The sequence below is a fragment of the Sus scrofa genome, chromosome 1 (genome assembly GCF_054392235.1).
Source record: "Sus scrofa isolate SSC_HxYL_T2T_F1_AM1 chromosome 1, Sscrofa_HxYL_maternal_Yorkshire_Landrace_v2.0, whole genome shotgun sequence".
In the NCBI taxonomy this organism is placed as follows: Eukaryota; Metazoa; Chordata; class Mammalia; order Artiodactyla; family Suidae; genus Sus; species Sus scrofa.
This window is the reverse complement of record NC_139383.1, coordinates 71259737-71276315: the sequence shown is the minus strand read 5'-3', so window position 1 is coordinate 71276315 and position 16579 is coordinate 71259737. Positions and strand designations below refer to the sequence as shown.

Sequence of the window (16579 nt, the reverse complement as noted above, 5' to 3'; positions counted from 1 at the left end):
GTGATAAGCCTATGGTGGTATCACAGTTTCATACACCTTGGAGCAGAGCTATTTCAGAGACTGCATCAGGTTGCAAAATTTAGAAGTGACAATCTACAGTAGCATTCTGTAACATTCTTTCAACATCTTCTGTTCCTGTGGTGAATAGTGACCAGCACAGGGAGTGATGCTCACCACAGTTATTGGGGGTTCTTGCTCTGCACGTAAACTCCAGGCTTGGTGCCCACAGGACATCGGAAAAGATTTACATGGAACAACAGCTTAAGGAATAGCAGTGATAGCAGAGGCTGAGAAGCTAACTTCTGTATAGCAGTGGGGACTTTCTGAATGGTATGGGGAAGCCAGGAAAGGCTTTCTAGGTAAAGACAGGTAGCAAAGAGTTGGACATGGCCTGGCCCATAGTATTTGGCATTCTTTTGAAGTTTGAGAGTCTCCACCTTGCTGCTGGACTGGTTTAGGTTTTATCTGAACCAACTAGTTAGGAGGTCTGCCCTGAGCTTGTTGCATCACTGGCACAAATGACAGATGATGCAGGTTGGAACTGGTTCAGGATGGCACTGGCAGGGAACACCCATGCCAGCCACCATCTGCCCCTAGTATCCTGGAAGGGCAGGTGAGAGTCTCTTCTTCTGGGCCAGCCAATATATATCACCAGCATATATGTGCTCATTCACTGCAGGAACAGCTTTGCCTGAGAAAGACCAAACTCTTTGGTTCTCTCTTACTCCAGAATCATCTTGGCACTGGTTATATGTGAGAAGAGAAAATTCCTCCCTTTTCATTGTCAGTGGTGTTAAGTAGGCTCATAGTCACCTGGATTGGATTAATTCTTTCATGTTTCGGCTGCTTCAAATTTGCTTTTGCCTAGCTTGTGCTCAACTTGTGGGTAGAACTGACAAGCATGATTTTCCCCCACTGATTTCCTCATAATTCATTTCTTCCACACGTTGTTGGTGTTTGTCAAAGTGGTTTTGCTACTCACAAAACCAGTCTTTGGGTTTCCTACTGGGATCCGTCATCACCTTGACACTTGAGCATTGTACCAAATAAACTTAAATTTTCTTTCAGGATGTCATCATCTATAACTTCCCCCAAGTTTCCATTTTGTGTCAGGTGTCCTAGTAAGTACGGGAATACAGGCACAAGACAGAGCGAGGCTTTGCCCTCAGGAAATCTCCCAACAGGGGGGACAAGTAATTAAGCTACGGTTACTTGCAATGAAGGGAAATGTGTATTCTGCGTTTGGATTTGTTTGACTTTATCATTCTTTAAATTTGACATATGGAAATACAATGTTTCAACAGTGCACTTATCTGGAAAAAAAACTGCCAAAACTGTAATGACTGCTAATAGATTTAAGAACAAATGTGCAACCCCCCAACTGGCTGTACAGGGGGAGTGACAGAATTGAACGGAGTTGTTCTACAGCTGTGCGCAGCAGGTATGGGAACACCCAAGACTCCTCTCCAGGAACTTGCGGGTACGCCCAGTACGAGTACGGCTTCACGCACACACCGCCCTACCGCGCCGTGTGCATGGCAGGGGCGAGGAGCCACGGGCGCACCCAGGGTGGCTCCGCCCCTAGCGCGGGGCTCCGCCGGCTCGGAACTACAGTTCCCAGAAGGCTGCGCGACGCCAGAAGGGAAGCGGCGGCGGCTGCAGGAAGGGCGCGAGCCGTGGCTACGCGGCCGGTGTCCCTTCGGTGGTCTGTCCGACAGCCTCCGGCCCCCTGACGGAGGACGCGGCCCCGAGCTGCCCCCGAAGCCCTGGCCGCTGGCGGGGGAGATCTGGCGTCTCAGCCCGCAGGACTGGCTCGAGGCGAGATGTAGGGCGCTGGGCGCGGAGGCCGCGGGCGCGGCAGGGGGAGCGCGGAGGGCGCGCCGAGGATGGAGAGAGCGATGGAGCAGCTCAACCGCTTGACGCGCTCTCTGCGCCGCGCGCGCACCGTGGAGCTGCCAGACGGTGAGCTGGGAGCCGGGTTGGGGGTGCTGGGGGCGGGGCTCGGCGAGGTCGGGTGGGAGAACTCGGCAATAGCTGAGCAAACGCCCACACACACTTTCCTGGGTAGGGAGGGGCGGGGCTGGGAACCCCGGCCACCCCTCGCCCGCAGCTCCCGCCGGGAGCAGTTGGAAGTTTGCAGGAGGGGCACGGGCCGGGAGGGTCCTGCTGCTGAAAGAACGAGATCAGACAGAATCTCCCCAGACTATGGATTAGGGGTTTTGGCGTAGGAGCAGAACTATCGCCGGGATGGCGGAGACCCGGATTCAGAAAACATTACTCTTGTGGGTCATTTTACAATCGCTGGCTGCTGGGGATAGAGAGATGCTCCCGGAAAGTATTGTTTACTTTAAAAGGCTGATAGGGAATTAAGCAGTCTTTTCTTTTCTAAAATTAGAGCACTATTGTATTTTGACAATGGACAGGTAAATAAAAGGGTGTCAAATATCGAATGTGTACTTGAGGTACTGTGTGTTTATATGCATATATACTTTTCTTTAACAAGCATGTTTGCCTTAATCATTTATTTATCAGACAGGTGGGGGCTGGGGAGCTTCTACAAAGAGGAGGAAGGCATGATCCCTGTAGTTTAGGAACTTTTGTTCGGGGTGCCAGGGTTGCTTCAGGACAAAACACTGGCAATAAAAGAGGTGGGAAAGAAAGCCGTTTTATTAGCAGCCTCATGAATTCAGAGGGTTTAGTGGCAGTGGGAGATGGCAGTGCTGCCTCTAAGAAGCTTTTGATTGTGTACCCTAGTGAGAGTAGGGGTAGGGGTTATGGCTGGTGATTTTTTTTTTTTAAATGCATTGTATTAGTTTATTTTATATCATTTTCCCCGAAACTTTCTTGGAATGGCTACTGTGAAGTGGTTTGTAGGTTAGGAAAGAACACCTTGGCAGAGAGTCATCCCAGAAATGTGGGACTGGGGACTTTGGAGATAATTTTCTTGAAGAAAAATTTCCTTGCTCTCTACCTAGGATTCAGAACAGGATGATTTGTGGTGACCGTTTTCTCAAAAAGAATTTTGCACTTGGTATATTGCTAGTGCAAAGTACTAGACTGAAGATAATCCTGAGTTTAGTAACAAGACTTTCGGCTTCAACTTTTTCTTTTCCTGTTTTCTTTACACCCTCCGCCAGCCATGCCTGCGGTATGGAGAACTTTCCAAGCCAGGAATCCAACCCACATCACAGCAGCTACCCAAGCCATAGCAGTGACAACGCCCAGTCAGCCTGCTGTGCCACCAGGAAACTGCTCACTTTAGAGTCCATTTCTTAGTGCTGCTCTAACTCATTTTCCACATTCAAATTAAAGGTGTCAGTTGGTGAGGAAGACTTCATATATAGTTTTATTGATATGGCAATTTGTATTGCTTAATTTAAATCCTAATTTTTAAAAAAAATGTGATTTAGAAAACTTTGTTTCCTGGTTTTAAAAGTAATTTATTTTTACTGTAGAAAATTTTGAAAAGAAAGAAAAAAATCTGTTATTTCGTACTCATTAGTAAACAGTGTTAGTATTTTCTTTATTTCCTCCTATTATTATTTCTTTCTCTTCCTCTACCAAGTTAAAGTTATACTGCATATAGTCTTTTGCTTTCAGAAAACATACACTTTTTTTATATCTTTAAATATTCTTGATGATTTTGAGGGTTTCATTGGATAACCTGTAGCAAACATTGAACCTAATTTTTTTATAATAGATTTTATGAAGAACAGCTTTGTACATTTTAAAATCTTAGTCTGCCTGTATAAATATTTCCTTAGGCTTATTACATAGAAGAATATAGATAAAATTGTATCAACATTTTTAAGGCTCTGTGTTGTTAACGTCTCAACTCTTTAGATATTTCCAACAAAAAGAGTCCATGGAAACTATAGTAATTAAAAGTAGGAGTTCCCATCATGGCTCAGCAGACACGAATCCACAAGTATCCTTTAGATGCGGATTTGATTCCTGGCCTTGCTCAGTGGGTTAAGGATCCAGTGTTGCTTTGAGCTGTGGTGTAGATCTCAGACGTGGCTCTGATCCTCCATTGCTGTGGCTGTGGTGTATGCTGGCAGCTGTAGCTCCGATTTGACTCCTAGCCTGGGAACTTCCATATGCTGAGGTGTGGCCCTAAAAAACAAAAAAATAAAAAATAAAACTTTTCCCTGGTTCCTTACATTTGTTTTTATTTGACTTTATGAATTTGCTCATCTTTTTCTTTTTAGTTATTTTTTATTAATGGCTGCATTCGAGGCACATGGAAGTCCCAAGCCAGGGATTGAATCTGAGCCGTAGCTGGAGTTGCGGCAGTGCTGGATCCTTTACCCCACTGCATGGGGCAGGGCATCATACCTGTGACTCCCCTGCCACCCGAGCTGCTTCAGTCAGATTCTCAACCCATGTTGCCACAGTGGGAACTCCTGCTCATCTTGTTCTTTTAATTTATCTTTGTCTCCTAAGTTCTGATGAATCCTTTTTCAGTTCTCTGAGATTGGCTCTTTCAAATGTGTGTGTGTTATATTCCGAACATAATAATCTAGACTGTTGTGTTTCAATTTTAAGAGCCAAGCAGAAATTCTGAGATCTAAATTTAGGAAATAATCAGATGTTTATCTTGGCCTGTTAGCATTCAACGATTAATAAACATTTGATTTGAACAAATTATAAAGGTTGGAAAGTTTTTAATCAGCTTTCACTCAAAAATTAACTTTTCTCTTGTACAGTATTCCTGCTAAGTAATGGAGTACAGGTGATTGAGCCATCCTAGGCAGGACTAATATAGGAATATTCTTGTGAGCGAGGAAGTGAAGGGGAAGCAATTATTTTAGGAATATAGATTCTCAGTTGACTTTAAGGATTAAAAAAATCTTTGAATATAGATTCTCAGTTCTTTTGTTTTATATTGTTCAGTTATGTGGAAAAATAAAACTACTGCATTTACAGTTTGCCTAATAAAACAATAGAACTTGAGCTCATTTGAACATATATTTGACTGATGATTAGTTTTTTTTTTTTAATTGCTACCATTTTGTGGTTTCAAGAGAAATTGTGTTTAGCCTAATGAATCAGAGCTCCCTGTTCTTTAAGGTTTTTCTTGTAGTTTTTAAGTTTTGAACCTGTTAATAAAAATAACCAACATACCTGATAACATGAGAAATTAAGCTTTTCTCATCACTCTGAAAACTTTTTTTTTTTTTTTTTTTTCGTCTTTTTAGGGCGGCACCCGAGGCGTATGGTGCTTCCCAGGCTAGGGGTCCAATCTGAGCTACAGCTGCCAGCCTACACCACAGCTCAGGCAACAATGGATCCTTAACCCACTGAGAGAGGCCAGGGATCTAACCTGCAACCTCATGGTTCCTCGTCAGATTCGTTTCCACTGCGCCATGATGGGAACTCCTTACTCTGAAAGCTTTTATTGTATACCTTGTTCTCAAGGCCTCTTCATGAGTGTGGAGAAGAAAGTGCCTGAGAACAAATTTTTTTTTTTTTTTGTCTTTTGTCTTTTGTTGTTGTTGTTGTTGCTATGTCTTGGGCCGCTCCCACGGCATATGGAGGTTCCCAGGCTAGGGGTTAAATCGGAGCTGTAGCCACCGGCCTACTCCAGAGCCACAGCAACGCGGGATCCGAGCCACGTCTGCAGCCTACACCACAGCTCACGGCAACGCCGGATCGTTAACCCACTGAGCAAGGGCAGGGACCGAACCCGCAACCTCATGGTTCCTAGTCGGATTCGTTAACCACTGCGCCACGACGGGAACTCCCTGACAACAAATTTTAATCATTTCTTTATTAGTACAGTATTTTCGGGATAGTCTCCTTTCGGCATCATAATTGTGGTTATATTTGTGTCTTCATACCTTTTAGTATTTGTGAACTATATATATATATTTTTTTTATAAGGTTAGGTGTGACTTAAAAGGTAAGATCTACATCTAAATTTTATCTAAGTAAATACCCTGTAAGTAAAATCCATGTGAACCTTATGATGCTCACTTAAAATTGTGTACTATCTTGATTTCTGAGTTTAAATTCATAAATAAGGATATTTCCTGTTTATGACTTTGCTTATTATGGAATGACTTAATTGAAATTGTCTTGGTTTCCAAGTTCAGATTTTAATTGGGGCATGTATTACATGAGAGGTAAAGAATGTTGCCATGATGAGGGAGGCTTAGTGCAGTGTTTTTAAACTCTACTGGTGACTCACTAGTAGTTAATGAGAATAATTTAGTGGTTGTAGTCAGCATTTTGAAAAATGAGATAGAATAAAATTGTAGACCTTTTGGTTACTATATATAGTGTATACTGGGTACACTGTAAGATTTTTATTGTGAGGGCTCTGGAATCAGCCAGCTTTGGATTCCAGTTTAGGCACTTAATGCCACGTCACAGCTTGTACTTTGCTTAGCTTCAGCCTTTTCATTTCTAAAAAGGGGGTAATGATAGTACCTGCTTCATAAGGTTGCGTGAGTTGTTTGTGTATTTTGGAGATTAAGGTCTTGTCTGTCATGTTCACAACTATTTTCTCCCATTCTGTAGGTTTTTTTCCCCCTTTTTTTTTGTGGTTTCCTTTGCTGTGCAAAAGCATTTAAGTTTGATTAGATACCATTTGTTTATTTTTGTTTTTATTTCTATTGCCTTGGGAGACTGATCTAAGAAAGCATTTGCGTGATTTATGTCAGAGAATGTTTTGCCTGTGTTCCTTCTGGGAATCTTATGGTGTCATGTCTTATGTTTAAGTCTTTAAGCCATTTTGAATTTTTTTTTTTTTTTTTTTTTTTTTGCCATGCCTGTGGCATGTGGAAATTCATGGGCCAAAAATTGAACCTACTCCACAGCAGTGACTTGAGCAGCTGCAGTGACATCGTTGGATTTTTTACTCTGCTGTGCCACAAGGGAACTGTCTTGAGTTTATTTCTGTTGCATTGTGTGAGGGTGTGTTCTCATTTCATTGATTTACATGCACCAACTTTCCCAGCACTGCTTTTCAAAGAGGCTGTCTTTTTCCTGTTTTATATTCTTGCCTCCTTTGTTGAAGATTAGTTAACTATAGGCATCTGGGTTTATTTCTGGGCTCTCTGTTCTGTTCCATTGATCTGTATGTCTGTTTTTGTACTGATACCACACTGTTTTGATTACTGTAGCTTTGTAGTATTGTCTGAAGTCTAGGAGAGTTATGTCTCTTACTTTGTTGATTTTTTTCCTTGGGATTTCTTTGGCAATTCTGGGGCTTATATGGTTCCATGTAAGTTTTAGGATTATTTGTTTTAGTTTTGTGAAGAATGTCATGGGTAATTTGATAGGGATCCAATTAAATCTGTAGATTGCTTTAGGTAATATGGCCACTTTAATAGTATTAATTCTTCAAATCCAAGAGCATGGGTTATCTTTCCATTTCTTTGAATCCTCTCTCATTTCCTTTATTAACGTTTTATAGTTCTCAGCATGTAAGTATTTCACCTCTTTGGTTAGGTTTATTCCTAGGTATTTATTTTTTGCTGCAATTTAAAAAGATACTGTTTTTTTAACATTCTTTTTGTGATATTTCATTCTTAGTGTACAGAAATGCAATTAATTTCTGAATTTTAATATTGTATCCTACTGTTTTGCTGAATTCATTTATCATATCTAGTCATTTTTGTGTGGGGGCCTTAGGGTTTTCTATATATAGTATCATGTCATCTGCATATAGTGACAGTTTTACATCTTTCCTTCGAATTTGAATACCTTTTATTTTTCTTGTCTGATTGCTATGTCTAGGACTTCTAATACTATGTTGAATAGAAGTGATGAGAGTGGGCATCCTTGTTTGAGATTTTAGCAGGAAGGCTTTCAGCTTTTCTAGGTTATTGTATTGGCTGTGGGTTTGCCATAAATGGATTTTTTTTCTTTTTTTTTTTGTCTTTTGTCTTTTTTTGTTGTTGTTGTTGTTGCTATTTCTTGGGCCGCTCCCGCGGCATATGGAGATTCCCAGGCTAGGGGTTGAATCGGAGCTGTAGCCACCGGCCTACGCCAGAGCCACAGCAATGCGGGATCCGAGCCACGTCTGTGACCTACACCACAGCTCACGGCAACGCCGGATCGTTAACCCACTGAGCAAGGGCAGGGACCGAACCCGCGACCTCATGGTTCCTAGTCGGATTCGTTAACCACTGCGCCACGACGGGAACTCCGCCATAAATGGATTTTATTTTGTTGAAATATGGTCCCTCTAAAACCACTCTGGTAAGAGTTTTTATCGTGAATAGATGTTGAATTTTGTCAACTGCTTTTTCTATATCTGTTGAGATGATCATGTGGTTTTTGACTTTTCTTTTGTTAATGTGTATTACAGTGATTGATTTGCATATGTTGAGCCATCCTTGTGAACTTGGAATGAATCCAAGTTGGTCGTGGTGTATGATCTTTTTAATGTGTGGTTGGATCTATATTCATCAAAGATATTGGCCTATAATTTTCTTTTTGGTAGTATCTTTGGTTTTGGTATTAGAGTGATGGTGGCTTCATAGAATGTCTTTGGGAATGTTTCCTCTTCTTCAGCCAAAAGACTGAAGAGTTTGAGAAGGATTGGTGTAAATTCTTTGTATGCTTGGTAGAATTTGCCTGTGAAGCCATCTGCTACACTTTTGTAGCAATTTTTTTTTTTTAAATTCTGTTTCACTTCTAGTGATTGTTCTCTTCACATTTATCTATTTCTTCTTGATTCAGTTTTGTTGGGCTGTATGTTTCTAGGACGTTGTCCACTTCTGGGTTTTCAACTTTGTTGTCATATAACTGTTCATAGTATTCTCTTATGATTTTTTTGTATTTCTACTCCATCAGTTGAGATTTCTTCTTTTTCATTTCTTATTTATTTATTTATTTTTTTGTTTGAGTTCTCTCTCTTGGTGAGCCTGGGCAGAAGTTTGTCAATTTTGTTTATCCTTTTGAATAACAAGCTCTTGGTTTTATTGATTTTATTTTTCTATTTTTTAAATCTCTATTTTATTTCCTTTCTGGTCTTTATGATGTCCTTCCTTCTACTGTTTCATTTGTTCTTCTTTTTCTAATTCTCTTAGGTGGTAGGTAAGGTGGTTTATTTGAGATTTTTCTTGTCTTTTTTTGAGAAAGGCCTGTGTCACTATGAACTTCTAAGAATTGCTTTTGCTGCATCCTATAGATTTTGTATAGTGGTGTTTTCATTGTTGTTTGTCTCAAGATGAAAATAACTTCTTTGGAGTTCTGGCGTGGCTCAGTGGTTAACGGATCTTACTAGGAACCGTGAGGTTGCGGGTTTGATCCCTGGCCTTGCTCAGTGGGTTAAGGATCTGGCATTGCTGTTAGCTGTGGTGTAGGTTGCAGACGCGGCTCGGATCCCATGTTGCTGTGGCTCTGGCATAGGCTGGTGGCTACAGCTCCAATTTGATCCCTAGCCTTGGAACCTCCATATTCTGTGGGAGTGGCCCAAGAAATGGCAAAAAGACAAGAAAAAAAACAAACAAAAAAACTTCCTTGTTGACCTATTGGTTATTAGTAGCATGTTATTTAGTCTCTATGTAGTCAATTATTTTTCATTTCTTTTCCTGTGCTTTCCAGTTTCATGCCATTGTGGTCAGAGAAGATTCTTGAAATAATTTTTATACTCTTAACTTTGTTGAGGTTAGTTTGTGCCCTGGTATGTGGTCAGTCCTAGGGAATTTTCTGTTTTGCACCTGAATGTATATTCTATTTTTTTTTTTTTTGAATGTAATGTCCTGAAGATATCAATTAAGTCTAACTCTTCTATTGTATCATTTAGGATCTCTGTTGCCTTGTTGCTTTTCTGTCTAGAAGATCTGTCCATTGATGTGAGTGGGGTGTTAAATTGTCCTATTATTGTATTCCCATCAGTTTCTCCTTTTATGTCTGTTAGTATTTGTTGTATGTATTTGGGTGCTCCTTTATTAGATGCATGTGTGTTGAGGAGTGTAATTTCTTCTTTTTGAATTGATCCTTTTATCATTAAATAATGTCCTTCTTTTTCTTTATGGCCTCTGTTTTAAAGTCATTTTGTCTTACATGAGTAGAGTGACTCCCTCTTTCTTGTCATTTCTGTTAGCATGAATTACCATTTTCCATCCCCTCACTTTCAGTTTATGTGTGTCCTTTGCCCTAAGGTGGGTCTCTTGTAGGCAGCATATTGTGGGCTCTTGTTTTTTAATCAGTCTGCCACTCTGTTTTTTGTAGCATTCAGTCCATTGCTCTTTAAGGTAATTATTGATAGATATGTGTTTATTGCCATTTTAAAGCTTGCTTTCTGGTTGATTCTATGTTTCTTCTTTGTTCCTGTTTCTTTTTGTGGTTTGATGATTTCCTTTCCTTTTATATCATGCTTGTGTTATTTTCTTTTTGGCTTTTGTGAATCTTTTTTTTTTTTTTTTGCTGTTTTTTGGCCATGCCTGCAGGATGTGGAAGTTCCTGGGACAGGGATCAAACCCACACAACAGCTGTAACCAGGGCCATAGTGATGACAGCACCCCATCCTTAACCACTGAGCCACGAGGGAACTCCTGTTGGTTGTTTTTGATTTGTGGTTGCCCTGTTTTTCAAGTATGTTAACCCTTTCCTATCTGCTTGCTTTAGATTAATATTCATATAGGCTCAAGCACATTCTAAAAAAAAAGTCTATATTTTCTTACTCTCCCTCCAGACATTTTGATTTTGATGTCCTTTTTTATATCTTCATGTTTATCCTTTTGCTGTCCCTTGTGTTTATCATCACTTTCTTAAATAGATTTTTTTTTTCTTTTTGATCAGTATGTTGGTTAATTTAAGGGATTACTTTCCAATTGTGATTTCTTCCTATATCTCCTTGCTTCTTTTCTATTTAGAGGCGATCTTTCAGTATTTCTTTTAGGATAGATTTGTTGTATTCTTTCAATTTTTCTTATCTGAGAAATTCATTATTTCTCCTCGTAAGTGATAATCTTACTGCATAGAGTATTCTAAGTTGCAGATTTTTCCCTTTCAGAAAAAAATCCCTTTTGGCCTGCAGCATTTCTGCAGAGAAATCTACTGATACCCATAAGGGGGTTTCCTGGTAATTAACTCTTTTTCTCTTGCTACTTTTAGAATCCTCTCTTTATCTTTAACTTTTACCTTTTTTTTTGGTCTTTTTAGGGCCACACCAGAGGCATATGGAAGTACCCAGGCTAGGGGTCTAATTGCAGCTATGGCTGCCAGCCTATGCCACAGCCACAGCAACATGGGATCCGAGCCACATCTGTGACCTACAACAGAACTCACCATGATGCCAGATCCTTAACCCACTGAGCGAGGCCAGGGTGCAAACCTGCGTCCTCATGGATACTAGTTAGGTTTGTTACCACTGAGCCACAACAGGAACTACTAACTTTTGCCATTTTTATAATAATATGTCTTGGTGTATGTCTGTTTGGGTTCATTTTGTTTGCAACCCTCTGTGCTTCCTGAATCTGGATATCTGTTTCCTTCTTCTTCTTCTTTTTTTTTAAAGGGCTACACCTGGGGCATGTAGAGGTTCCCAGGCTAGGGTTCTAATTGGAGCTACAGTTGCCGGCCTACACCACAGTCACAGCAATGCAGGATGCAAGCTGCTTCTGCAGCCTACACCACAGCTCACGGGAATGCGGGATCCTTAACCCACTGAGTGAGGCCAGAGATTGAACCCGCAGCCTCATGGATCCTAGTTGGGTTCATTAACCACTGTGCCATGAAGGGAACTCCTCTGTTTCCTTCTTTCGATTGGAAAGTTTTCAGCCATAATTTCTTCAAATACATTTTCAATCTCCTTTTTCTTGTCTTTCTGGAATCCCTGTTTTGTGTATATTGGCATATGTTATATTATTCCACAGATCTCTTACGTTGCTTCCACTTTTTAAAAATTTGGCCGTCTGCTGTTCCAGTTGTGTGATTTCCATTTCTGTCTTCTATGGTGATTTCTATCTTCCAAGTCACTTATTCGTTCCTCTCATTATTTCACTCTGCTGTTCCTTGCCCACCTCTGGAGTCTGAGATGGCAGCAGAGGCTTGTATCTGCCCTCATAGCCCACACAAGCGGAGCCCTGCTACCTGAGAACCCATGCATTCAGAGAAGTTCTTATGGTGGTCCCGCCCTCCTCCTCTCATGCTCCCCAACAATGATGCCTTGCTTCTCAGGGGGGCCCCCAGCCTCATCCCATGCAGCCCCCTCAGCTGTTTCCACATAGTCAATCCTAGTCTTCTCCCCAGGTCTGACTTCTGAAGCTGAAGCTTCAGCACCCAGATCCCACTTGCCCCAGGTGAGCATCACAGCCTGGGGTGCCCTGGGTGGTGGCAGTGACCTTCTGTGTGGCTTTCTCTCCGCTTTACCCTCCTGAGAGCAGTTCCTATGCTCTTTCTTTGAGGCTTTGAGGTACTCCCTTTTCCCCAGTGATAGCCTCTCCTCCCAACGTGTGGAAACCTTTTCTCTCTAATAGTTCCCTCCCAGGGGTGCTGATCCTGTCCTGATTCCTTTTTCTCTGTTCTTGCTCTCTCTCTCTCTCTCTCTCTCTCTCTCTCTCTCTCATTTTTCTCCTTTTGTCTTACTCAGTTATGTGGAGATTTTCTTGCCCTTTGAAAATCTGAGGTCTTTTGCCAGCATTTAGTAAATGTTCTGTGAGTATCTTTCTACATGTAGATTGTTGTGGTTTTTTGTTTTTTTTTTTTGGATGTATTTGTAGGAGAAGGTGAGCTCTATGTCCTACTCCTCTACTGTCTTGATATGTAAACCAAGAATCTTTTCATGATAACAGTTCCCCTGCCTTTTCTTTTCTTTTCTTTTCTGAAGCATTTTAGTTTTAAATAATTTTAGACTTAAAGAAAAGTTGCATAGTGGTGTTCCCATACATCTTTCTCCCAGCTTCCCCTTATGTTCAAGTCTTACGCAACCAAAGTAAAATTATCAAAAGTAAGGAATTAATATTGGTGTAATACTTCTAATGCATTACAGACTTTAACAGGATTTCATTAGTTTTCCCAGTAATTTTTTTTTTCTGATTTTAGGATCCAGTCCTGTGTATATCACATTTCATTTCGTTGCCGTGTTTCCTTAGCTTCCCTTGAACTGTGATAGTTCTTCAGTTTTTCCTTGTCTGTAATTGTTTTCAGACATCTTAAGGGAACTGATCAAGTATTTCGTGGAATTCCCCTTACTTGTGTTTTTCTGATGTTTTCTCATGAGTAGATTAAAGTTATGGATTTTGGCAAGTGTACTACAAAAGTCATGTGCCCTTCTAAGTGGATTGCTACATGATATCAACATGTATAATTTTTGGTGATGTTATCTTTTATCAGATGATTAAGGTGAGGTCTTCTGGGTTCTCCACTGTAAATTCGCTATATTTCCTTTGTAATCAATACTTGGGAGAGATACTTTGATACTATGCAAATATTCTTTTTTTCAAACTTTAACTCATTAATTTTAGTATTGCTATTATGTTTTTAAGGACTAAATTGAACTTCTCAGGGTTTCTTATCTGTAAATAACTTATTAAAAACATAAGCCTCTAGAATGCATTGAATTGAGAAGTGACTGTTAGTAATATATAAAGGTGAATTTAAACAGTAGCTGAAATTTGTGCTCAAGTATAAAATCATGGGTGATGTTGACTTTTAACTTTTTCTTTTGGATCGTATTTCTATGAGTTTATTCTATAAAAGATAATAAATGGAATGTGAATTAAGTAATAAGTAAAAGTGAAACATTAATGTTGTTTCATAAAAGCCTCTAAAATAATTTCTTTCTCTCTCTCTCTCTCTCTTTTTTTTTTTTTTTTTGTCTTTTTGTCTTTTCAGGGCCGCACTCACAGCATATGGAGGTTCCCAGGCTAGGGGTCCAATCAGAGCTACAGCTGCCAGCCTATGCCAGAGCCTCAGCAACACCAGATCCGAGCCACATCTGTGACTTACACCACAGCTCATGACATCGCTGGATCCTTAACCCACTGAGCAAGACCAGGGATCGAACCCGCAACCTCATGGTTCCTAGTCAGATTTGTTTCTGCTGCGTCACAATGGGAACTCCTAAAAGAATTTCTCTTGTTATAATATTGACAAGAAGTAGTATGTATATTTAATGTTTTAAAATTATTTTAACATATATATCTTTGCTATTCATATATACTTAAAAATCCTTCCAAGTACATGTTAAATATGATAAAACAAAGTTGATACACTGTTCTGGAAGAAAAAGAAATTTCAGTTGTTAAAGCTACATAAAATATTAGGTCTCTAATTTTCCCCCCAAATCAAAGCGCTTTTCTGATGGTATAGAGGAGATGAGCATTAGAGGAGATAGGAAATTCTGCATTATTGCAAATTTTGCAGTACCTCAGGTGTTTTGCCCTATCCTTTCTTCCACCTCTTTTCCTAGGTTTTTATTTAGAATTAAGAAAACTCTAAAGTAGTCATAATTACCACCTTTTGGAAAAAGTAGGAGATAAATTAATTCTTTCTTTTTTTTTAATACTTAGATAATGAAACTGCTGTTTATACATTAATGCCTATGGTTATGGCTGATCAACACAGGTGAGTGCTTGTTTCACATATTTACACTTTTTGAGAATATAAATTTACCTAAATGTTGTATACAAATGCATATATGTACACACAAAGATGCACACAGTTTGGACATAGATATTGTCCTGGGGCAAGTTATTTAATTCTGTTATAATTTTCTGTGTGTGAAATAGGAAGAAGGATTTCCTAAAATCTATATCAACTGTAAAATTATATTGTAAGAGATTTTCTGAATGGTTAATCAGGAGCTCCCATTGTGGCTCAGCAGGTTAAGAATCTGACTAATACTCGTGAGGATGCAGGTTCGATCCCTGGCTTTGCTTAGTAGGTTAAGGATCCCTCGTTACCATGAGCTGTGGTATATGTTGTAAATGTGGCTTGGATCCCACATTGCTGTGGTTGTGGTATAGAACAGAGGCTGCAGCTCTGATTCTAGCCCTAGTCTAGGAACTTACATATGCTGTGGGTGTGGCCCTGAAAAGTTGAAAAAAAAAAAATCAAATATTAAGACAAGTATTTGCTTGGTCATTGACAGTGAAAAAAACGTGATGGATTCTGTTAGATGTTACTACTGATATTTATAGCAAAACATTTAAGGCTGATGGAAAAACTTACTCCCTAATATTCTACTATTTTGATGTTTTTTTTTTTTTTTTTGTCTGTACCTGCGGCATGCAGAAGTTCCCAGGCTAAGATAGAATCTGTGCCATAGCTGTAATCAAAGCCACAGCAGTGACAGTGCTGGATCTTTAGCCTGCTGAGCCACAGGAGAATTCCGTTGATGTTCTTTTTATTGGTGTAGTGTTGGCACTTTTTTACAGGGCATGCGTGAGTTACGGTTATTTATCTGGCTGTGTGATGAGGTGTTTATACTTGTAATAGCTCTGATGTGGTTAGTCATTGGGTAACTTGTTATTAGGAGAAAGTAAAGAGACAATGTATTTTGAAGCAAGTTCAAAATATAAGTGATTTTTTTTTTTCTGTTTTAAACTTCCTGTCTGGTATAATTAAAACATATTTTTGCCTGATTTTTATAAATTTGGCAAAAATTAATATAGATAGGCTCAGCTTTCTGCAAGGGGAGCAGCCAGCCCTACTCTGTTTCTCAAGAGCTTTCTGCAAGGGGAGCAGCCAGCCCTACTCTGTTTCTCAAGAGCTTAGATGTCCTCAGAGCAGGTGACATAGTCAGAGTGGCAAACAAGGAACTCTTTAGCACCAGTTTATAGGTGAGGGCATATGGTTTTTGACTGATGCTGTGCTGGCTGCTGTGCTGTGCTTAGAGAGTAGTGCCTTGTTTTTTTGGCTGCTGTGGGACAGAACCCTTTGAATAATTGGTAAGACTAACTAAAGAACTTTTAACTGGAGTTATGTTTTTAAAAACTTTTTTTTAAACATTGACTCATAATTTTCTTTCGGCATAGGTCTGTTTCTGAACTACTATCAAATTCAAAGTTTGATGTCAATTACGCATTTGGACGTGTGAAAAGAAGCTTGCTTCACATCGCAGCAAAGTAAGACTAAAGATATTTTGGATTTAATGCTGATCTAGAGTAATGATCAGTAAGCATCGAATCAGTGTGTTCCACAGTAGTTATAGCGAGAGATGAGAACACTGAGAGGTTCTTTATTTTGTTGAAGGCATAGTACACTATATGCTTGTGTTCTTTCTCTAGATAAGTTGTTCATCTTGGGATTGGACTCAAGTCTTATATCTCCTGTTTTAGCATGTTTGAGATCAGAGTAGAGGAGGTTGGGTGCAGGGATTATCTTTCCTGGATGTTCTCAAGAGGGTACATTCACCAAAATTTTCCTTTTATCCTACCAATATGAAATTCTGTATGCTGACTACACATGAAATTCTTGGCTTTGTATTTTTCACTTAGGTGTGAGAATGATTTTTATTTATAACCTTCCAGTGTGTAACAAGTTTTTTGATATCTTGACACCTTTCAGGATTGATTTTTCAATATAAATTTGGCTTCCGGAAAGCCAAAAGTTAAGAGTACTATATGGTTTCTTTTATGTGCTAACACTTTATTTTGCTTTGTTTGAATTTCTC

General features: G+C 39.7%; 1 protein-coding gene across 9 annotated transcripts in view; it reads left to right on the top strand.

Moving 5' to 3' along the window:
* The first annotated feature begins 1637 nt into the window (after positions 1-1637).
* HACE1 (HECT domain and ankyrin repeat containing E3 ubiquitin protein ligase 1) overlaps positions 1638-16579 on the top strand; it is a 110951-nt gene continuing 96009 nt past the window's right edge. For 5 of the 9 annotated variants that reach the window (XR_014805799.1, XR_014805742.1, XM_084960113.1 and 2 more), the window contains exons 1-3: positions 1638-1962; positions 14475-14529; positions 15942-16031. Coding sequence is in view for 4 of the 9 variants with exons in the window: in XM_021096191.2 (XP_020951850.1) it covers positions 1887-1962; positions 14475-14529; positions 15942-16031 (221 nt within the window). In the remaining 5 variants the exon portion in view is untranslated. 9 annotated transcript variants of the gene reach the window in all.